This window comes from Desmodus rotundus, chromosome 6 (genome assembly GCF_022682495.2).
Source record: "Desmodus rotundus isolate HL8 chromosome 6, HLdesRot8A.1, whole genome shotgun sequence".
Taxonomy (NCBI): domain Eukaryota; kingdom Metazoa; phylum Chordata; class Mammalia; order Chiroptera; family Phyllostomidae; genus Desmodus; species Desmodus rotundus.
The window spans coordinates 155,162,739-155,181,743 of record NC_071392.1 but is presented as its reverse complement, the minus strand read 5'-3'; the positions used below and the strand labels follow the sequence as shown (position 1 = coordinate 155,181,743).

Here is a 19,005-nt window from a genome sequence, read left to right as displayed (position 1 = left end):
TTTTGGTGAATAAACTAACAGCTTTATTAATGAAGGCAAACATCAGATAATTGTATGAATATTATATATATAAAAAAGAAATCCAAACTAACAGCGTTGTATTTCAAAAGTACTTCTGTTTCTTTTAAAGAGACTTGTCATCTGTTTTATAAAACAAACAAAATGGGTACTCTTCTAAAAAATTCTGGAAAAATGAAATAGTCCACTTGAAGCTGATGAATAGAACACACCTTTCTTTAAATGCAGACTATTGCGATGAAGCAAATAAAGTCAAGCATCAGAAAGAAGAGGCACGACAACAGACGAGAGTCAGAAAAAGGGACGCAGTGAGATTACGGCTACTCCTTCCCCCTCCTATTCAAAGACCACTCAAAACTGGTCTTCCACACGAATATAAAATAACTAGAGAGAGAGGGGATTTGAAACCATACGCATCTGAAATCCTTCATGATGTTTTTAGAATAGCTTTGATTCTCTTACCAAAAAGGTCGAAGTGAAAGATTTAGGAAGCGGAAGGGAATGAGACGGTTTGTTTTAATGTACAAGTAAGGCACAATATAAAGCCACATCATAATCTGTCGTGAAGAATATAGGGAGGGACAAGAATCATACATGGTACAATAGAACAGGCAATCGTATTGACTGAGAAAGTGTGGCACCCAATTCAGAACTCAGACAAGATGCTAACGGGAACAACTCGACAGCATGCTTTCATTATGGAGATAAACTCTATAAAGAATCCAGTGTATCTGAAACGAGGAAGAACGTTTTTGTTTTTTTGTCTTTTTTGTGGGTTTTGTTTTATTTTTAAATCATAGTACTACTAGAGTCAAAGTGTCTATCATTGCTTTTGGAACAATGGGTTCATCTGAGGTGAGTTCACAACGCCTTCACTTAAAGTAAGACTCTGGACGTCACTGTGAGTGATCTGCATACCATGTATGAACGACACAGAAAACCGTTAGAGAGCTCTTCTCTAATGACCTTCTCCCAAAAATACATGCCACAATTCCAACCCAGAACATGTACAGTTGTTGGGGTTTTTACATCACCCTCACAAGATTTGTTTGTGTGATACATTAAACATATATACTTAATGACAATAGAGGAAGCAGATTATTACTGGCATTAAAGTACAACCATTTCTAGACGGTTTGAAATGCCACAGAGTCCCCTGGTTAAAATGTAAAGCTGCACAGCTTGCCTATGTCACCTTTATGGCCAAGTTAAAACAGCAAGAGGATTTAACTCGCACTCTACATTTTACTGCCAGGTTTTTATTTAGATCAAGTATCGCTGCAGCATTCTGACCAGCCCAGATTTAGCAGCAAATGGCAGGAATCATATAAAATGCAAATTTTTTAACAAAGTGCTTTTCTAAGATATACATACATATATAAATAGGTACAAAATAAAGTGTCAACATTAAAAAGCTCAACTATTTAAAAGCTTTTAACTATTTAACTTAAGTAGTACATATAAAACACTGAAATGCAAGGATATGGAATCTACTAAACAGATTCAAAGTCTTTTTTGAAATGCAAGACCAAAAAATCAAATTCTGGTTTGCAGAGAGGAAAAAAGTATCAAAAACCAGAATTCCTAACAGAGCAGCTAGAAAGGGGCAATTTTAGAAATCTCATCAGCTGAATCTCTATCATAAAATGACTTCCCCCTGATTGCAAGACTCCCGTATTTTGGAATACGTTTTAATTTGCAAGATACAGTCTGTCAAAACTTTATATACTTCCAAGTTACAAAGCTGTGTGCTTTGCCTTCTCCCACCTAAAAAGGAAAAACTTTGAACAACGAGCTTCCATTCTATTCATCCGTCAGATCTGAGCTCATCATCTGTTCAGTGTGAACGCACTAACCAGGTACATTTCCACGGAGCACACCACACACTCAGGTGCACCACAGCTCACGATGTCCAAGAAGCGTGTGAAGCATCGTTCAGGTGTTACTGTGTGTTTTAGAATCCAACCTTCATAAGCTAGAGCTTCATGTGCAATCGCTTGCAAATGGGTGCAGGTGGGAGGAGTAAAAGAAAGGAAATACATGATATAGACAAACTATAATTAAGGAATAAATTCTCCAATGGGTAATGGAGAAATAGATACTCTCCCAGCAGCCAGGTCTGAAATTTTTGGTATTTTTTTTTTTTCCTGGCTACGTAGGAATTTTCTTTTTAAAGTATAGTTTTAAGCTACCAGTTTTCAGAGTTCAAACCACAAGATTTGAGAATAACACGGTAAGAGAGAGACAGGCTGGAAAGATCTGGGGAAGAGTTATAATGCTGCTTTGACACAGAAACTTCTCATCGAGAGGTAAAGCTTGAACACAGTTAAAACACTGACTAATGAAGCTGCTTCATGTGAGCAAAACAGAGCACCTAAAAACTAAATGTGTTAGTATTTCTCAGGTCTAGAAACTATAGAAGTCACATGTAAGTCTGAAGAAGCTAGTTTGAAAATACCTGTACAAAAATATAAAAATCTATAAATTTTTTTGTTTTTGTTTTAAGCTTGTGTTGATCTTTGAAAATATTACATGCACAATAATACATCAATTGGAAAAGTGGCAACTAAAGAATTAGATATTTTTAGCTTCTCTCTTTCTTTACATATATATACATAATACAATAAAAATAATCTGTATTTTGGTTGTTTGGTGGAAGTATACTACAATAAGCTAAATAAACTTTAAATTTTCAAGGTCAAAAACTATTTTATCAATAGCTTACTAAAATGAAATATATTAAATTTTTCTACAATAAGTGCAGAAATAAAAAGACAAGACACCTAAATGGCCACCAACTTATCTACTGTGGAAGCGAACTAGAGGAACAGCGAAATCATAGTTGTACGTGTGGATGCTCCTTCTGTAGATAATTGGACCCAAACAGAAATAAAATTCACAGTTCAGTAAGATCCCTAACCCTGACCTTTCGTTTTCTTTTTCCTCCTTTTACTCATACATTCATACAGTATCATGTAAGCTGTGCAAAACTTTACGTAGACTGGCAGTTTGCCGTATCAGTTGCATTTGTCTTTGGTACAAAAAAATAAAACAATCGCAGTAATGTGCAAGTATTTGTCTTCTTCCGGTCAAGTACCGAAATATGAGTTTTCTAGAGCCATCTTTTTTTTGTTTTTTGATTTTGTTTTTTTTTATACAATACACAGACTCTGTGGCATATATCTACATTTCAACATAGTCCTATATACATTCAAAAAATCTGAAAAAGAGTTGGAACAAAAAAACATTTAAACCCCATAATTTTTCCATCTATATATCTTGTTTTTCCTCATTAGGGTTTTCATCATACAAAATATTACCAGTTTTATGGTTTCCCCAAAGTACAAGGCACAAAGAATATGCTTTTTTTCTTACTTGCACAGACACTATATATATATTTGTACATTTATATATACCATATTGAGCTCGGAACACGAACATCTGATATGGCGCACGGGCGTGAGTACTGGGTTGTGCCACGCACAAGTGAGACTGATGGTTGTGGAAAATTAGAACAAAAAGCAGTAATTCTAAAAACAATCTAAACTGCGTCAAAAAATGCTTCCTCAATTTTTTTTGTAGTTCAGAACATAAACCTGCCACGATATTTGGCATTTACTAGTATCTTCACCCCCCCCAAAATGTTGCGCTTTAACAGACTGTTGCGATCTGTGTCTACACATTGAGTTAGATGTGTGAGCTTCAATTCTGGTGCCAGTAGCAGTTGTAACCATGGTTTACGCTCTGAAAATGCAATAATCAAGTGTTTTGGATCATGCTTCACTTGTGCTACTTAGTTCTTAAAACAATGTAACCTAATTGCAAATGTTTACATAATGCTAAACTGACATGCAAAACAGAATGAAAATTTACAATGGATAACATGACAAACTCAGACAGTTCTGACCAGTGGTCCAATGAGGCTGATTACACTTTTGATGTTGGTATCCTTAGTCCTACAAGGCCTCCGGTGGGATTGCCCTCTGCGGTCTTCTCTAACACTTGGTTAACAAATTCTGAGGTTTGCCCAGCAACTGGGAGACCTGAGGAAAGAATCAAAGGCACGCTTAGACACAGAAACGGAGAGGGCACGAGTGGAGGAGGGGTGGCCCTCGTCCTGACACCGGTCCCAGATGAATACTCTGCTCCTGCTACTGCAGCCCAGGAAGTAATTCCACCCACCAGATTAGAGCTGGTAGTCTTAAGGTCAGAAGGGTCAAATCAAGACTAACCATAAAGAAATGGTTAATCAACCTTATAAAGTGGGGCAGGTGACAAGTAATAACAGCCCAAAAGACAAAAATGCAGAGCTTGCAAATTATCAGATGACACATACAGAAAACAAACCATGAGAATGAATCATATAGTGAATGGCATGAAAAGGAAAAAAAAAGCCATATGAACAAATCCTAATAGATCTTTTGATGACAGAACCAAAACTGAACTTATACCAAGACTAAAAATGAGTTAAATTCACCTACTGAAGAAAAACTCCCAGAATGACTATCAAAGAAAATTCGACTATGTATTATAAAATCGATGAGTGAATTTTGTGGTATGCAAATCAAAAAATTAAATTAAATTTAAAAATGTTTTTTAAAAGAGATGTATCTAATGTTAAGTGATTCGGAAAAATTGAAAATAAAGGGGGAGACAAAGGGACACCAAGCAAACACAAATAAGAAAGCTGCACCCAGGACTGTAAGTATCAGGCAAGATTTAATCCATGAGGATAAAGATCGCATTCCGTTATGAAGCTCTAGCAGTACCGGACCCTATTCAAACACCCCAGCGTTCAAAAGCAAAACCACAGAAAATGTGAGAAGACAGCGAAACAATTAGAGGGGAAAGTCTCAGTGCTACGTGACACAGGCGGACACCACTACGAAAGTGAAAAGGAAAAGAAGACAAGACCTAATTAAGAATATCTAACTGACATGCGTATATTAGAGTCTTATTATAAAACAGAAAATATATCTTCTTTTCAGAAGCCCACAAAACATATACTAGGTAGCTAAAAAAATCTCAGTAAATCATAAAAAATAGAAGTTAATAATAAAACTAGAAAATAATAATCCCTACCCTCTGGAAAATTTTAAATCTCTCTCAATTCTTAGGTCAAAAAGTAAATCAAACTAAAATTTCAAAGTATTCAGAAAACAATTAAAATAGGACATATCAGAATTTATGAAATATAGCTAAGGTAGAACTTGATAGAAATTCCAAAGGCTTTTAATTATAATTAATGAATAAGAAAATCACAAATGAATTAAGCATTTAACTGAAGAAATCAGAATAACTGATAAATTCAAGAGCTGGTTCTTTGGGCAGGGGGAATAAGACATATTCTGACTCAAGAAATAAAGAAGAACACAATATAAAATAAAAAATGAAAATGGCCTTGGCTGGTGTGGCTCAGTGGATCGAATGCCGGCCTGCAAACCAAAAGGTCACCGGTCCAATTCCAGTCAGGACACGTGCCTGGGTGGTTGGCCAGGTCCCCAGTTGGGGGTGTGTGAGAGGCAACTGACGGATGTACTCACACTATGTTTCTCTCCCTCTCTTTCTCCCTCCCTTCTCCTCTAAAAGTAAACAAATTTTAAAAAATGAAAATGGAATACTAGCCACTGATATAGGGGAAATTAAAAAAATGATTTTAATAAATTTGAGGGCCTGGAGGAAGGGGATGATTTTCTAGGAATATATAAATTATCAAAACTGAATCCAGAAGATGTTATAATCTGACAAATTATCACAGGGGACACAGAGGACGTTTTCAAAAAGTTCATCATAAAAACCACTGGGCCAGATAGTTTCGAAGAGTGTTCTACCAAACCTTTAAGAAAGAAGAAATTCCGATGTATTTTAAACTGCTCTAGAGGAGAATTCTGGGAAGACGGTTCTATGACAGCATAGATTTTTAATCCCCTGAATTCCCCAGAGCAATTAAATAGCAAAACCATAAACCCATGGAAAGCTTTAACAAGTGACATGGTATCACCACGACCCCAAAATTCAAGAGGGTGGGAAGAAACTATGAAGAGCTATAAGGCCTGCACGGTATTAACAACGTCCCTCCCTGTGCGGGCTGGGTCAGAAGGAAGCAGCGGACAACAGAGGTCCGACACAGCCAGCAGGCCAGTCACCGGACGGCACTGAAGCGATGCCAGTCACCGGACGGCACTGAAGCGATGAGCGATGCCGTCCAAACGCCCCGCGAGTACAGCTTGGGTGCAAGCAGCCCACAGTGACATGTGAAGGGGCTGCAGCAGTCAGGCCTCCGTGAACTCAGAAAACTGGCCAGCCAGCACTCCCTTGCAGGACAGGAGCCAAGACTGATAAGGATCAAAACTGAGCCTGGCAGGGACAACAGATAGGAAAGAAAGGACCGGTCCAGGTGAGATGGGGGAGGGGTGCAGAACCAGGAGTCTCAGAAAGCAAGCTGCCCCGAGCACCGGTGTAATAAAGCTGGCCCTGCCACAAGGTCCTCTTCTTGCCCTCACCTGGCTGTGGCCTAGAGACGCTCACATGCATCAAAGAAATCCCCCCGACCTTTGTTTCTGCACTCCACCTCACGCCCGTGAAAGGCACCTGCCCTGGCTGTTGGAGTCTCTGTCTCCTCTCCACCTGCCTGGCTGCGCCTGTTCCCTGAGACTCCCCCTCCCTCGGCCTCACTGGGCCTGCGGTGACTTCTGACTTCGTCTCTCCAGGGTGAGCTTGCTTTTCCTGCTCCTCCCCGGTCCTCCCTTGTGCATGCACGTGAATGGCCATTTCATGAACGAATACAGAACACTTCTCGCCGTAACGGAAAACAAGGGATTCTGTGAAGTTTCAAAGTTAGAAAAGTTATGAACGAACCTGCCTTTTCAAAGTTCAAAAAAAAGGGATTTCATATACAAATTAGTAACAGAAAAGTATCAAGGTCAAAAATCCCAGTAAGTTATTGTAAGACAAAAGAAAGAAAGAAGATTCCTACAAATAATAAAAGTATGCCTGAAAGACATGAATAACCATGAAAATAAATGAAAACCATAACCCATTTTTATTTCAAAATGAACTAGAAGACATTAAAGAAAATGATACGAGATATGAAGGAGTAATGTCGTGAGGAAAAAACCTCAGAAATAAGGTGACAGAACTCAGAACTAGAAATAAAAGAAAAAATTAACTCTTGAAATTAAGGCAAAACTAAAAGAAACACAGGAGCAAACAAATATAACAGATAATGCTTTTAAGGGAAACACAGGTGAAAGGCAGAAAGAATTTTAACATTAAAGGCAGGCAAAGGAGATCTAACCCACAAAGGATGAGTCCCTGGGGGAGAAAACCAATGCAAGGGAACGAGCACAGTGAACACAGGAGAGTATCGACCTTAAGTCACTGATACCAGGACACAGTGAAATTACTGGGATTTAAAGAAAAAGATAAAAAAAAAAAAAACCTTAGGCAAAAATAGCAAATGGCTTAATAAGGAAAAAAATTAGGCAATTATTACCTTTTCAATAGCAACTCTTAGTGCCAGAGAAAATGGAGAAACACATTTAAAATACTCAAGAAAGAAAATATGAGTCAAGGATTTTATATTTGATGAAACAGACTTTTAGATATAAAAGGACACGCTTTTCACATAGAAATCCTTTAAATTAAAAGGCAAAAGGAAATTTTTCTTAGAATATTAAATTCCTCCCCCTACCTAACAAAGACAGAAAATTATTTTTTTAAAGATTTTACTTATTTTGAGAGGGAGGAGGAGGGAGGAAGAGAGAGAAAAGGAAACATCAGTGTGTGAGAGAAACACTGATCAGCTGCCTCTCACACGCCCCCCAAGGACCTGGCCCACAACCCAGGCCTGTGCCCTGACCCGGAATCCAACCAGCCGCCACGTTTTGGTTTGCAGTCTGGTGCTCAACCCACTGAATCACACCAGCCAGGGCAGAAAATTATTTTAAAGAAGAAACAAAAGACAGAAATGCCCTGAAAGAATACAAAACAAATGCTGTTAAACGATAGGTAGCACAGCTGGAGCATTTCTATGCCGCCTCACAGGGGCTTCACCGACTGCACGCTTCAGCCGTGCCCTACGGGGGCTCCTGCTGTGTGAGTAATCTGCTCCCAGGGCCGCTACGCTCTGCTCCAGGGCAGCACCGTGCCTGCCGTCAGGAGGCCTGCCTCTCTGTTCCTCCCCATGCTGCATAATCTGCTCAGGAAGGGAAAGCCAGGCAGTCAAGTTTGTTGGAATCCTGTGAAGTGTAAAATGAATAGGTAAGCACCTCAACTAGAGTGTAAGCTGCAGGCTCGAAAGCTCAGAGATCTTTATTTTCCTTCTCCCCAGAGAAAGTTGAAGTTACCAGAAGTGTATCTTCCCAGGAGTGAAAGTAGTTCGGTGGTAAGGTCTAAATGGCACACGCGGCACCCAGCAGCGCACGTTAACCAGTGCTCAATCTCAAAAGACAAACTGCTTGTAAAGGAGAGTAACCACAAGGAGAGCGCTTCAGTTTCTCCTTACCCTTTTGAAGTCATGGATTTTATACTACATGTTATTATTTGTTATTAATTATCCAATATTCTTCTTACCAAGAGTATCTTTAATGAGGATTTCAAGCTTCTGCCCCATGTTGGGTCCTCTCTCCTCTCTTGGGCTCTGTACTCGGTTTACAATCTCTTGCTTGATGGAGTTGATTACAAACAATAAATTATCTGCAAGATAGAAGAAGACGCGTGGAATGTGTCACTAACATGGAAGAATTTGCTTTTAATTATATAATAACAGACATTCAATTTAAAATGGAGCATGTGTAAGGAAACATTAAGCTGTGATAGTTACAAGCTTTCTTATCCAAACAACCTAATTTCACATGATGAGCCTTCTGATAACACGCAGCAGAGCTGCTTCAATGTCCACTACCCTGCGAGCAACTTGCCTCACTTGCCCTCGTAGCTTTAGGACCCAGAACAGTGCCTGGTATATCGATTCACAAGATCTTAGGAAGTGTTTATTAAATAAATCAAAGTCCTTCAAATACAAAAGCTTTAAGGAAAATTTCCCCACCTTAAGAAGCTTAAAAAGAGTGAGCAGAATTAACCAAAAGTAAAGAGGAGGGAAATAAACTGAACACAAACACATAACAGAGGAAGTTAACAAAGCCAAAAGCTGGTTCTTTGAAAACATCATCAAAATTGATACCCCCTCCTACCTCCATCCCCAGCTAGACTGACTGACCCTTTGTATCTAGAATGAAAAAGGGGTTATCATTTCAGAATCTAGAGCCATTAAAAGTATCAGAAGAAAATGCTATGCCAAAAAATTCAACAACTTGCATGAAATGGACAACTTTCTTGAAAATGCAACTTAAAATTGACACAAGAAGAGACAGAAAATCTGAACAGCCTATTTCCAGTAAGGAGTTGAATTTACCCAAAAATATTCCCCCAAGGAAACACAGATGGTTTTAATGGCAAATTCTACCAAACAGACAATGAAGAAATAAAAACCAATGTTAAACTTTTTTTAAAAAGATAAAGATTATAGCTAAATTCATTCCATAAGACCAGTACAGCCCAAATTCCAAAACCTGGCAAAGACACTATAAAAAAAGAAAATCACACACTAATATCCCTCTTGAGTAGACAAAAAAATCTTTAACCAAGTATTTGCAACAGATTCTAATAAAGAAAGGAAAATACATCATAACCAAGTAGAGTTTATTAGGAACGCAAAGTTGGTTTAATATTCAAAAACCAGTTAATGTAATTCACCACATTTACAGGTGTTATTGTGAAATATTAACAGAAAAAAAAGGATAATAAAAAAATTATTCCCAAAAATGCAAAAAATCTCTATATGACAATACCCATTCATGATAAAAGAAACTAGGAAAAGAACTTACTCAAAATGATAGAGGGTATCCCATGTACAAAACAGACTACAGCCAACATCGTAAAGGTGAAAGATGCCCCCTACCCAAGATAGCAAACAAGGCAATCGTCACTCATATTTGATGTCCTGGACATTGTAATAAGGCAATAAAAAAGAAATAAAAGGCATAAAGATCAGAAAGGAACAAATAAAACCTCTTCTATTTGAAGGTGATAATTGCTTAAATAGAAAACTCCACAGCATCTACATACCTACTACTAGAACTGATAAATTTAGCAAGATAACAAGATATAGAGTAATACTAAAAAATCCATGTTATGTGCATTTATAAGCAGGAAAGAGTTTGAAAGTAAAATTTCAAAAACAATTCCATTTACAGCAGTACCAAAAATATAAAAAAACCAGGAATAAATCTCACAAAACATGTTGAAGCACTCTATACTGAAAACTACACAACAAGGAGGAGAGAAATTAAAGACAATGTAACTAGACAGAAAGAGATACCAAGTTCAGGGATTGGAAGGTTCCATTTTGTTAACATGGTGATTCTCACCAAATTGATCTACAGATTCAAAGCAATGCCAATCAAATTTCAGTAAGTTTTTTTTTTTAAGGGGATAAACCAATTCTAAAATTTATGTGGTCATGCAAAGGACCTAGAATAGCCTAAAATAGAATAGGACCTAAAACTACTTTGAAAGGAAAGCACAAAATTGGAAGGTGAGCAAGGACTAAAACTCCCTGACTGTAAGATTTACTGTAAAGCACAGTAATCAGGATAGTTTATACAAAGACACACAAACAGATCAATGGAGCGGGATACCGAGTCCACAAGTAGACCCACGCACGCGTGGTCAGCTGATGTAACAGAGGTGCATGTGCACAAAGGCAGAATACATGGCCACACAGACGCACGCAATCGTAGGCAAGTGTATTAACTGCACAACACACAGAGAGATGCCAGCGTGTGTCTGAAGAAACACAGACCCGGAGGCCCCCGGGGGCCGCCACATCGCCCTGCGGGGGAGCCAGCTGGGTTCTAATGCCAATGCCGGCGACAGTGCAGTCACTGGGTCTGTATATGCTCTCAGAGCTCAAGATCAAAATGCTTCAGCAGCAAGAAATAATAATAGGAAAATGGGGTAGATTTCCATTCCAAGAAGCCAACTATTGTTTTACCTAATTCATTTACCTTGATTAGAGTTCCAGAGTGGCCATTAATAAATAACACAACAGTCCATTTAACAAACTGTAAACTTCACAGTTGGAAATCCTCTTTCTGCTCTCACAAATGGAAACAAGATAATCAAGATCAAGGATTAAGAAAAACTACACCAAGTTTGGGAGCACCCATGTGCCAGGTGTTATTGTGAAATATTAACAGAAAAAAAAGGATAATAAAGAAATTATTCCCCAAAATGCAAAAAATCTCTATATGACAACACTCAATACCCATTCATGATAAAAGAAACTAGGAAAAGAACTTACTCAGCAAATAACATCATGCTGGACTTCAGAAAATCTTCAGAAGCAAGTCACAACAATCATTTTGCCACCATTTCACTTTCTGATACATCTTAGCCCAACAGCTACACAGTGAAGTGTCCAATTTTAGAGGCAAAGGAACATGCAAACTCTTAGGATTCCAAGCTTAAAGAATAGTAGCAGAGCAAGGGGGTGGGGAGGAGGGACACAGCTCAAACCAGAGCTTTCCCATCCTCTTGTGTGCTGGGAAGAGTTCCAGGTGCATGAGAATGGCCCCCTCTGCCCATGGGGCCTTCTCTCACGAACCGCCTACTTGGTTACAGTCCAGGATGCCTCAGAGATGCTAATTCTCTACATGTGCCATGACGTGACAGCTCGAGATCTAAACCAACAATTCCCACACATGTGCTAGGATGGTTGCATGCAAGCAACCGGAGTAGTGTGAAACATATAAATTCCTGGGTTCTACTTGCACAGATTCAGAGGAGCTGGGGAGGAGCCCACACATCTGTATTTCCACATGTACACAGACGATTCCAAAGAGCAAACCAGTTTGTAAACCAGAGATCTAAACTACCCATTCAACCCCTAAATGAACAGAAATCCATGAATGGGGCTAACCCAGTCACATCACTGTAAAATGAAAGCAAGCACTTACATGCTCACAAGCAGATGAGCTCCTCAGGGCAGACATGAGATGTGGCTGGGGAGCCACAGACAGACACACTCACACTAGAAGGACACGAATGAGTGAGAGCATGTCGCGTACTGGGTGGGTTAACGAAAATAAGGCTGGCCTAAAACTGGGCAGAATACAGGGAGAGCAAATAACAAAACCTAAGAAAAAGAGTGGTTAGCAAATAACAGGAGGTTAATCAAACTGTTAAAAAGTTTAGGCTTACCATATTCTGTGTTGAGGCCCCACAATTTCACTTTATTAGCTTCATACTGGGCTTTTTTCTTTAACCGACAAGCCCTGTAAAAGGAAGGAGCAATTAGTTTACTTTTTAAAAATGAGCATTCAGTATACACTTCTTTTTGTTGCCGTCAGACATTTCCTACCAGCAACCAAAAACCACTGCCTACCAATGTTTTTATATTAAATAACCCAGGTAACAAAAAACCCACAATATAATCATTTATTCAAAATGATTTTTAAAAATTTTAAGCACATTCAAAAATAAAACTAGGACCAGTTCACTGAAATAAGCAAACAAAACTGAGGATACAAAGCATTGGGGAGTAAGTGGAGCCCCTATGCACTGCTGGTGGGGGTGGAAATCAGTATACACAGCTACTTTGGAAAAGAGCAATTAAAAAAAAATTTGCTTTATTACTTTGGAAATAGCCATTTTGGCAGTTTCTTAAAAAATTAAACCCTATACTCCTGGGTATATACCCAGAGAAACAAAAAACTATGTTCACACAAACATCTCTTGAATGAATGTTTATGGGGGCTTTACTCATAACTGCCAAAAACTGGAAATCCCCATGTCCTTGACCTGGTGAATAGATAAACTGCGGTGTGTCCCCACAAAGGAATACTCAACAGAAACAGGAACCGACTCTCACTCCTCACGACGACAGGGATGAATCTCAAACACAGCATGTTCGATCAAAGGACTCAGAGCCGAAAGGCTATAAACGCTGTGACCCCGTCTGTGTGCTGTTCTAGAGAACGCACACCTGTAGGGCCAGGGCAGGTCAGCAGTGGAGAGGGGTTAGGGGTGAAGAAGGGGTTTACTTTTACAATGGGGCATGGGGAAATTTTTTAAAGTGATGAAAATGTTCAATATCATGATTGTAGGGGTGGTTATATGACTGAGTATGTCAAAACTCACAGAAGTGAACATTAAAACAGACAAATTTTAATTAGTATAAAACCAACAAAAATGAAAACTATGATAAAAATTTTCATTGTTATATTAGACTTGAGTGTGTTCACCTCCCCCCAACCTTTTTTTTTTCTCCTCACCCACGGACATGTTTTTATTGATTTTAGAGAGAGGAAGGGACAGAGAGAGAGAGAGAAACATCTATTGGTTGCCTCCCACACGCGTCACAACTGGGCATCAAACCTACAACCTAGTCATGTGCCCTGACTGGAAATCGAACTATCAACCTTTTGGTAGATGGGACAATGCTCCAACCAATTGAGCCACCAAGCTAGGGCTCAGCTCTACCCTTTAAAAACTTTTCTTCAAGCATAAAATCTGCCTTCTGCCCTGGCTGGTGTGGCTCCACTGGTTGGAGTGTTGTCCCAACACCAAAAGGTTATCGGTTTGAGCCCCAGTCAGAGCACGAACCTAGGCTGCGGGTCCAGTCCCTGGCTGTCCAGGCGCACACAACCCCCATCTGGGCATGCACAAGAGACAACCAATCTATGTTTCTCTCTCACATCGACGTTTCTTTCTCTCCCTTCCTCTCTCTCTAGAAGCAATGAAAAAAAATGTCCTCAGGTAAGGATAAAAAAAGCATAAATACTATCTTTTACTTTCAAAGGAAAATGTATAATACTCTCATTACAGTATTTGTAAGAGTGTATTTCTGAATAAGTGGTTGAGGATCGGGTGAGTTTCTATACAAGCTCACTGCAAGCCTAACCTCACCTCCTAACTTCGTTCACACGAGCAACCATGACTAGTATTTACCTGGAAGCGAGCTTATTTTTCTCCTTCCTTGACCTTGGCCGAGCAGTTAAGGGAAGCTCACTGACTGGAGTCAGGTCACTAATCACCTTATTCAGTTTCCGTAGTTCATTGCCTATCTGCAGTAGTTTTTTAGGGTTTGGAGTCAGGTCTTCTACATCAGTTCTCCGTGACTTCTTTACTGCGTATTTCCCTACATGTGGTTTAAAAGAAGTATGAGTTACATTACTTTCTTTAACAAAAGATACATTTTCTACAGTCATATTTTAAGACCACGTTTCCCCACCCAACTCCCTTTCTCATTCAGAAGTCTTGGCCTGTTTTAGGAAGTCTCACAATCACAGCCCATGTGAGAAGCACTGGCCTCCTCTCCTCCCACGTTGTGACTCAAGGAGTGGGGGGAATGTGGGACAGCCCCAGCCTTTTCCAAGCCTTCTCAGCTTAATGTTTCTAGCCCTGGTGTGACAGAGTCTTATTATCTGCATGGCAGTGATAAGCATCTCAGACTTTGGAACTGGAGTGCAAGTTCACCTGCACACAAGAATCAGGTCCTGGCTGGCAGGGCTCAGTGGGTTGGGCGTCGTCCTGCAAAGTATGAGGTTGCCAGTTTGATCCCTTCTCAGGGCACATGCAAGGTTTGTGGGCCAGGTCCCTTGTCCGGGGCATGCGAGAGGCAACCGATCAGTGTCTCTCTCTTACACTGATGTTTTTTTCCCTCTCCTTCTCCCTCCCTTCCCCCTCTCTAAACATAAATAAATAAAATCTTTAAAAAAGAAAAAATCAGGGCTAGGGTTAAAATACAGTCAGAAAAAGATTTTGGAGATTTTACCCAAACTAAGTTTGATTCTCTAAATACAAATTTGTCATATATGCTAGACTCAAAAATCTACCAAGTTCAGGCTGCCTCTTTGGAAAGCTCTTCTTCAGTTCATTTGGTACACGACATCGCAGAAGACTCCAGGGGTCTTGCCCTGTCACCGCAGGCAAGAGGCACAGCTCTGTCCTCCAGTTACAACACACCACACAGCTTCCCTAGTGCTTTCCACATGCTCTCTGAACCTACTCACTGGTCCTGCCTTTTCATTTCTGGTAGAAAAATCAATCTTAAGGCAAAAACTAGGTTTTTATTCATTGAGAAACAGTAAAGCACAGAGCTGGGTACCAGGGGAAAGGGAAAATGAGGCACAAATATACCTCTGGTACCATTCCAGTGTCGGAAACGCTTAGCACCTTAAATCTGCAGATTACTAGGCACCACACTTACTAGTGCCCTCCACTTTGGATTAATGTGAAAATAACATTTGTGCAGAAGAAATTCTACTTGATGACATCGGCCTGGGTTCATGATTCAAAAACTGATCTACCTAAGATAAGCTTCTCCTGACCCCTATTTTCTCCTCTTCTCGTTCCTTTTCTCACAGCTACTCCGGTCTTTTCCTCGCCCTCCTCCTTCCTCCCACCACTGTCTTGAGCCCCACCTCCCCATCTGTCTTAGGCCTGAAGACTAGATGAGAACGGCAGTGAGTGCCAGGGCCCACTCTCCTCCGCAGCCCTCCTGGGTTTACGGCAGCTGGGGCAGGTCAGTGATCAGTGGTCTCCTGCGCACTTCCTGGAAGTGACGAGACGTGAAATTGTTTCTAGATGGGCCTCCCTCCCCATTTAGGTAATGGCTCTCAACTCTGGTAAAGCTGTTTGTGAGTGAACAGCAAACACAGTGGCTCTACTGCTCCCCTCTCCAGTCTGCCAGGAAGGGTGGAATACCCACACGCAACAATCAAAGATTACGGTTTAGTATCTCTATTTAAAGTGGCATAAAATAGTTGACCACAATCCCCTCTTACCATGATGTAAGCCATTTTTCTGGTACATATTACTCGGCAAGGTGTCTCGGTTCCATTCAGAGGGCCTGAGCATCCTCTCTTGCTGTGATGGTGTGAGCTGTTCACTGTACTCCCAGAAGTACCTTCTTTTGCCTCTCTTCCGAGAGGATATTGAAGTCATCTCCTTCAAGTCTTCCACGGAATCATTTTCATAGCCTTAAAAAAAAAAAAAAAACCCCGCCACCCCAATTTTTAAGTTCCATAAATTTCAAGAAACCAATCATGACAAACAAAAAGATCCTTCTATCTGTTGTTTGATACATTTCCTTTCATCTAAAAATATCACTGTTTATTGCTGGCATGTCAAAGATAATAAACCAGGCCCACAAAATAACTTCCAGTGTAGAAATCTCTGACTCATAAACTGTTCAGAGATCAAAATCAAAGACAACTACGAAACCTTCCTGGGCTCCTCTTCAGTTTTTTTAATTTAGTATATGATGCTTCGTGTCTTCACACAGGATTCAGAGAGTAATGGAGGACAGCAACAGGAATATCACAAGCACTATTAGATAATGGCACTTGGCCACTATACTATGATCTTAAATGTCTTCTTTTTGATATGGATGCCTCTGAAGCACCCCCCCACGGAAAGCTGTGTGCCTTCCAGGGGTGTTGCCCTACTAGGCAGGGCCGTAAGGCAGCAGCACCTTTCCTCTGGCCAGAGCTCAAGACGACTGAGGCCCTCAGATCCCCCGCGAGCGCGCCACCTTGTGTGCACTCACGGATCCAGGGCTAGGTGCGTGGGGTAGTGGGGACGCCCGCACACAGGACGTGCACCACCTGAGGTGGCTGGGAAAAATGGGGCGGCTCTGGACAGCACAGTGACCACTCTCCCTCCCAAAACACTGACTCCTCTGGAACTGACACTTACAAAGTGATGACATCTGAGCACTTAGGGCAAAAGTTAGAATTTTACCAGACTTTCTTCATATTAAGAATTAACTAGGAATATGATCCCATTTATATGACATTCTAGAAAAGGCAAAATTACAGGGGCAAAGTGGTTGCCAGGAGTTGGGGGTGTAGGGAGGGGCTGACTAGAAAGGAACCTGAGGGAAGTTTGGGGGAGGCAATCAAACTCTGAGTCTTGACTGTGGTGGTTACGTGGCTGCATGCACTTGTCAAAACTCCCAGCAGTGTGCACTTAGAGGGAGTGAGTTTTACTGTGTGACAATCAGACCTCAATAAATGTAACCTTTAAACGGAGAATCAATTCGGAGAGCAGAATGATTTCAAAGCAACAGTCAGGCCAAGCTTTTACAGCATCAGCGTGCGTCTGTGGTTTGTTAAAACAATGTGGCCAGCACAGTGACCATGAACCTTAGGTTCTTAAGCAATGACGCACAAGTTCAGTGACTGGACAGAGCCCGGCTCCCCCTGGGCTTCCCATGCTTCTTCCTGCGCCGCCCCAGTGAGATGGTCTAAGTGGGGTTTTCCCCACAGACATTCCACATTAAATTCAAAGGGCCATAAAGATTTTAGTTTCTTCTGTCCCACCTAAATTAATTAGACTGAACATATTAGTTAAACATGTTCAGTCTTTTAAAATAAGTATTTAAAGGGCCATCAGTTTTCTTTGACCTAATATTTTAACATTTTCTAGTAGCACACACGGTAAATTCACCACAGCACACGCACACAATGGGCCTGTGAGCTTAAGTTATCCACCGTTCACTACAGAGTCCACTGTGACCCAGCAAATGCAGAGAAGTTACACTCTCAGATCACGGGGCTAGCATGTAAGGTCATTAAACATTTCTCAAAGTATGTTCTGAGAAACACTATTACTCTAAGATACGCCTTCGGTCCCCAAGTGGGTTCTGTGGTCCAAAAAGTCTTAAGAAACTCATCCTGCATCCCTCTCTGGCCAAGTCGCAGCGCACACAGGCCTATCAGAAGGTGGAGGACACGGCAGTGAGTGAGCCCGCTCCGCTCCAGGCTCCACGGAGACAAGGACCGTGTCTACTCTGCTCACTTCCGCACAGTGCCTGATCTGTGAAAGGAGGCACTCGGAATTTTTTTTTTTTTTTTTAACAAATCAATGATTTGTTAAATGCAACATTTCCAACCAAGCCTTCTCCCTTCTCTTTTTCATCTGATGGTTCACCATACTGATCCAACTCATTCCTTCCTGACAGGATACTCAACAGAAAGCCAGAAGGCTCATTGTCGTCTGACATTTCAATCGCGCATCTTTGGTAAGGACCACTGCCCCCGAGCTGGTAGAGTCTACCATAAGAACGCTGAGTGAGGACTCCGAAATAAAGTCTCATTCTGGGGGCCCACTTCTCAGTCTTACAACCAAGGAACTCCATGACCCCAAGCTGTTGTAGCCTGTCCACAGAATAGGCTCTATTAGAACTTGGGAGCCAGTCCAGAACAGGGACTGAAACTCCATTTTACACCTTTCCTGGAGCTTTGTAGGCTGGGGCACTGTTGTAGCCAACTGCCAAGAACCAGCATCCAGGGAGCCGGTCATCACAAAAGGGCCTTTGTACACTGTCCGCGGCAAGTTAAACCCCTGAACCCACTCTAAAACTAGTGCTCTAAAGGGGCTACAACTACTCCCACTTTCTGCTTCACACAGTTCCTTCCTGCTTCTCAGCAGTAATTCACTCATGCATTCCTAAAGTTGCTTGTTTAGCTTTTTCCTTCAAGAAAAAGGAAAATTTTCATTAGCAAGTGTGAATGAAGCTCAAATTACAACCACAAAATTGTGCTGATTTTGTGGTTAAAGAATGTCATTCATTAAAGTTTGTGAAAATTATCCCAGTGATACTAACCAAGGAGGTTTTACTTAAAGTCAACTGGAAATGAGTGAATTAAATGCCACCCAAACTTGTAACATTGTCAAACAGCCCTAGGAGGAGAGCTGCCCCCTGCAGAGTGCCCACTAGCCCATCTCTGCGTTAAAGCAGTGTTGATCGCTCAACGCAAGCCAGGGAAGGTGGCCTAACGGGACAGGACCAAGGTTGCCACTGGCTCCTCCTACCTATCAGGGTCAAAGGTTGAGAACAGGGAAAAGAGGGTCAACCTACCAAGTGGTGTTCTTCATGGGCCCACTCACCTCTCAACAGGAAACCAAGTCAAAAGA

The 19,005-nt window shown here is 40.9% G+C and overlaps 1 protein-coding gene across 3 annotated transcripts in view; it reads right to left on the bottom strand.

Annotated features, from left to right (window-relative positions):
* CREBRF (CREB3 regulatory factor) overlaps positions 1–19,005 on the bottom strand; it is a 42,474-nt gene continuing 23,469 nt past the window's right edge. For all 3 annotated transcript variants that reach the window (XM_024576737.3, XM_024576738.3, XM_024576740.3), the window contains 5 exons: positions 15,870–16,064; positions 14,032–14,221; positions 12,283–12,356; positions 8,593–8,715; positions 1–4,061 (listed from right to left, as the gene is read on the bottom strand). In XM_024576737.3, the coding sequence (XP_024432505.2) occupies positions 3,946–4,061; positions 8,593–8,715; positions 12,283–12,356; positions 14,032–14,221; positions 15,870–16,064 (698 nt within the window). In that variant the 3' untranslated portion in view covers positions 1–3,945. The remainder of the gene's footprint in view (positions 4,062–8,592; positions 8,716–12,282; positions 12,357–14,031; positions 14,222–15,869; positions 16,065–19,005) is intronic.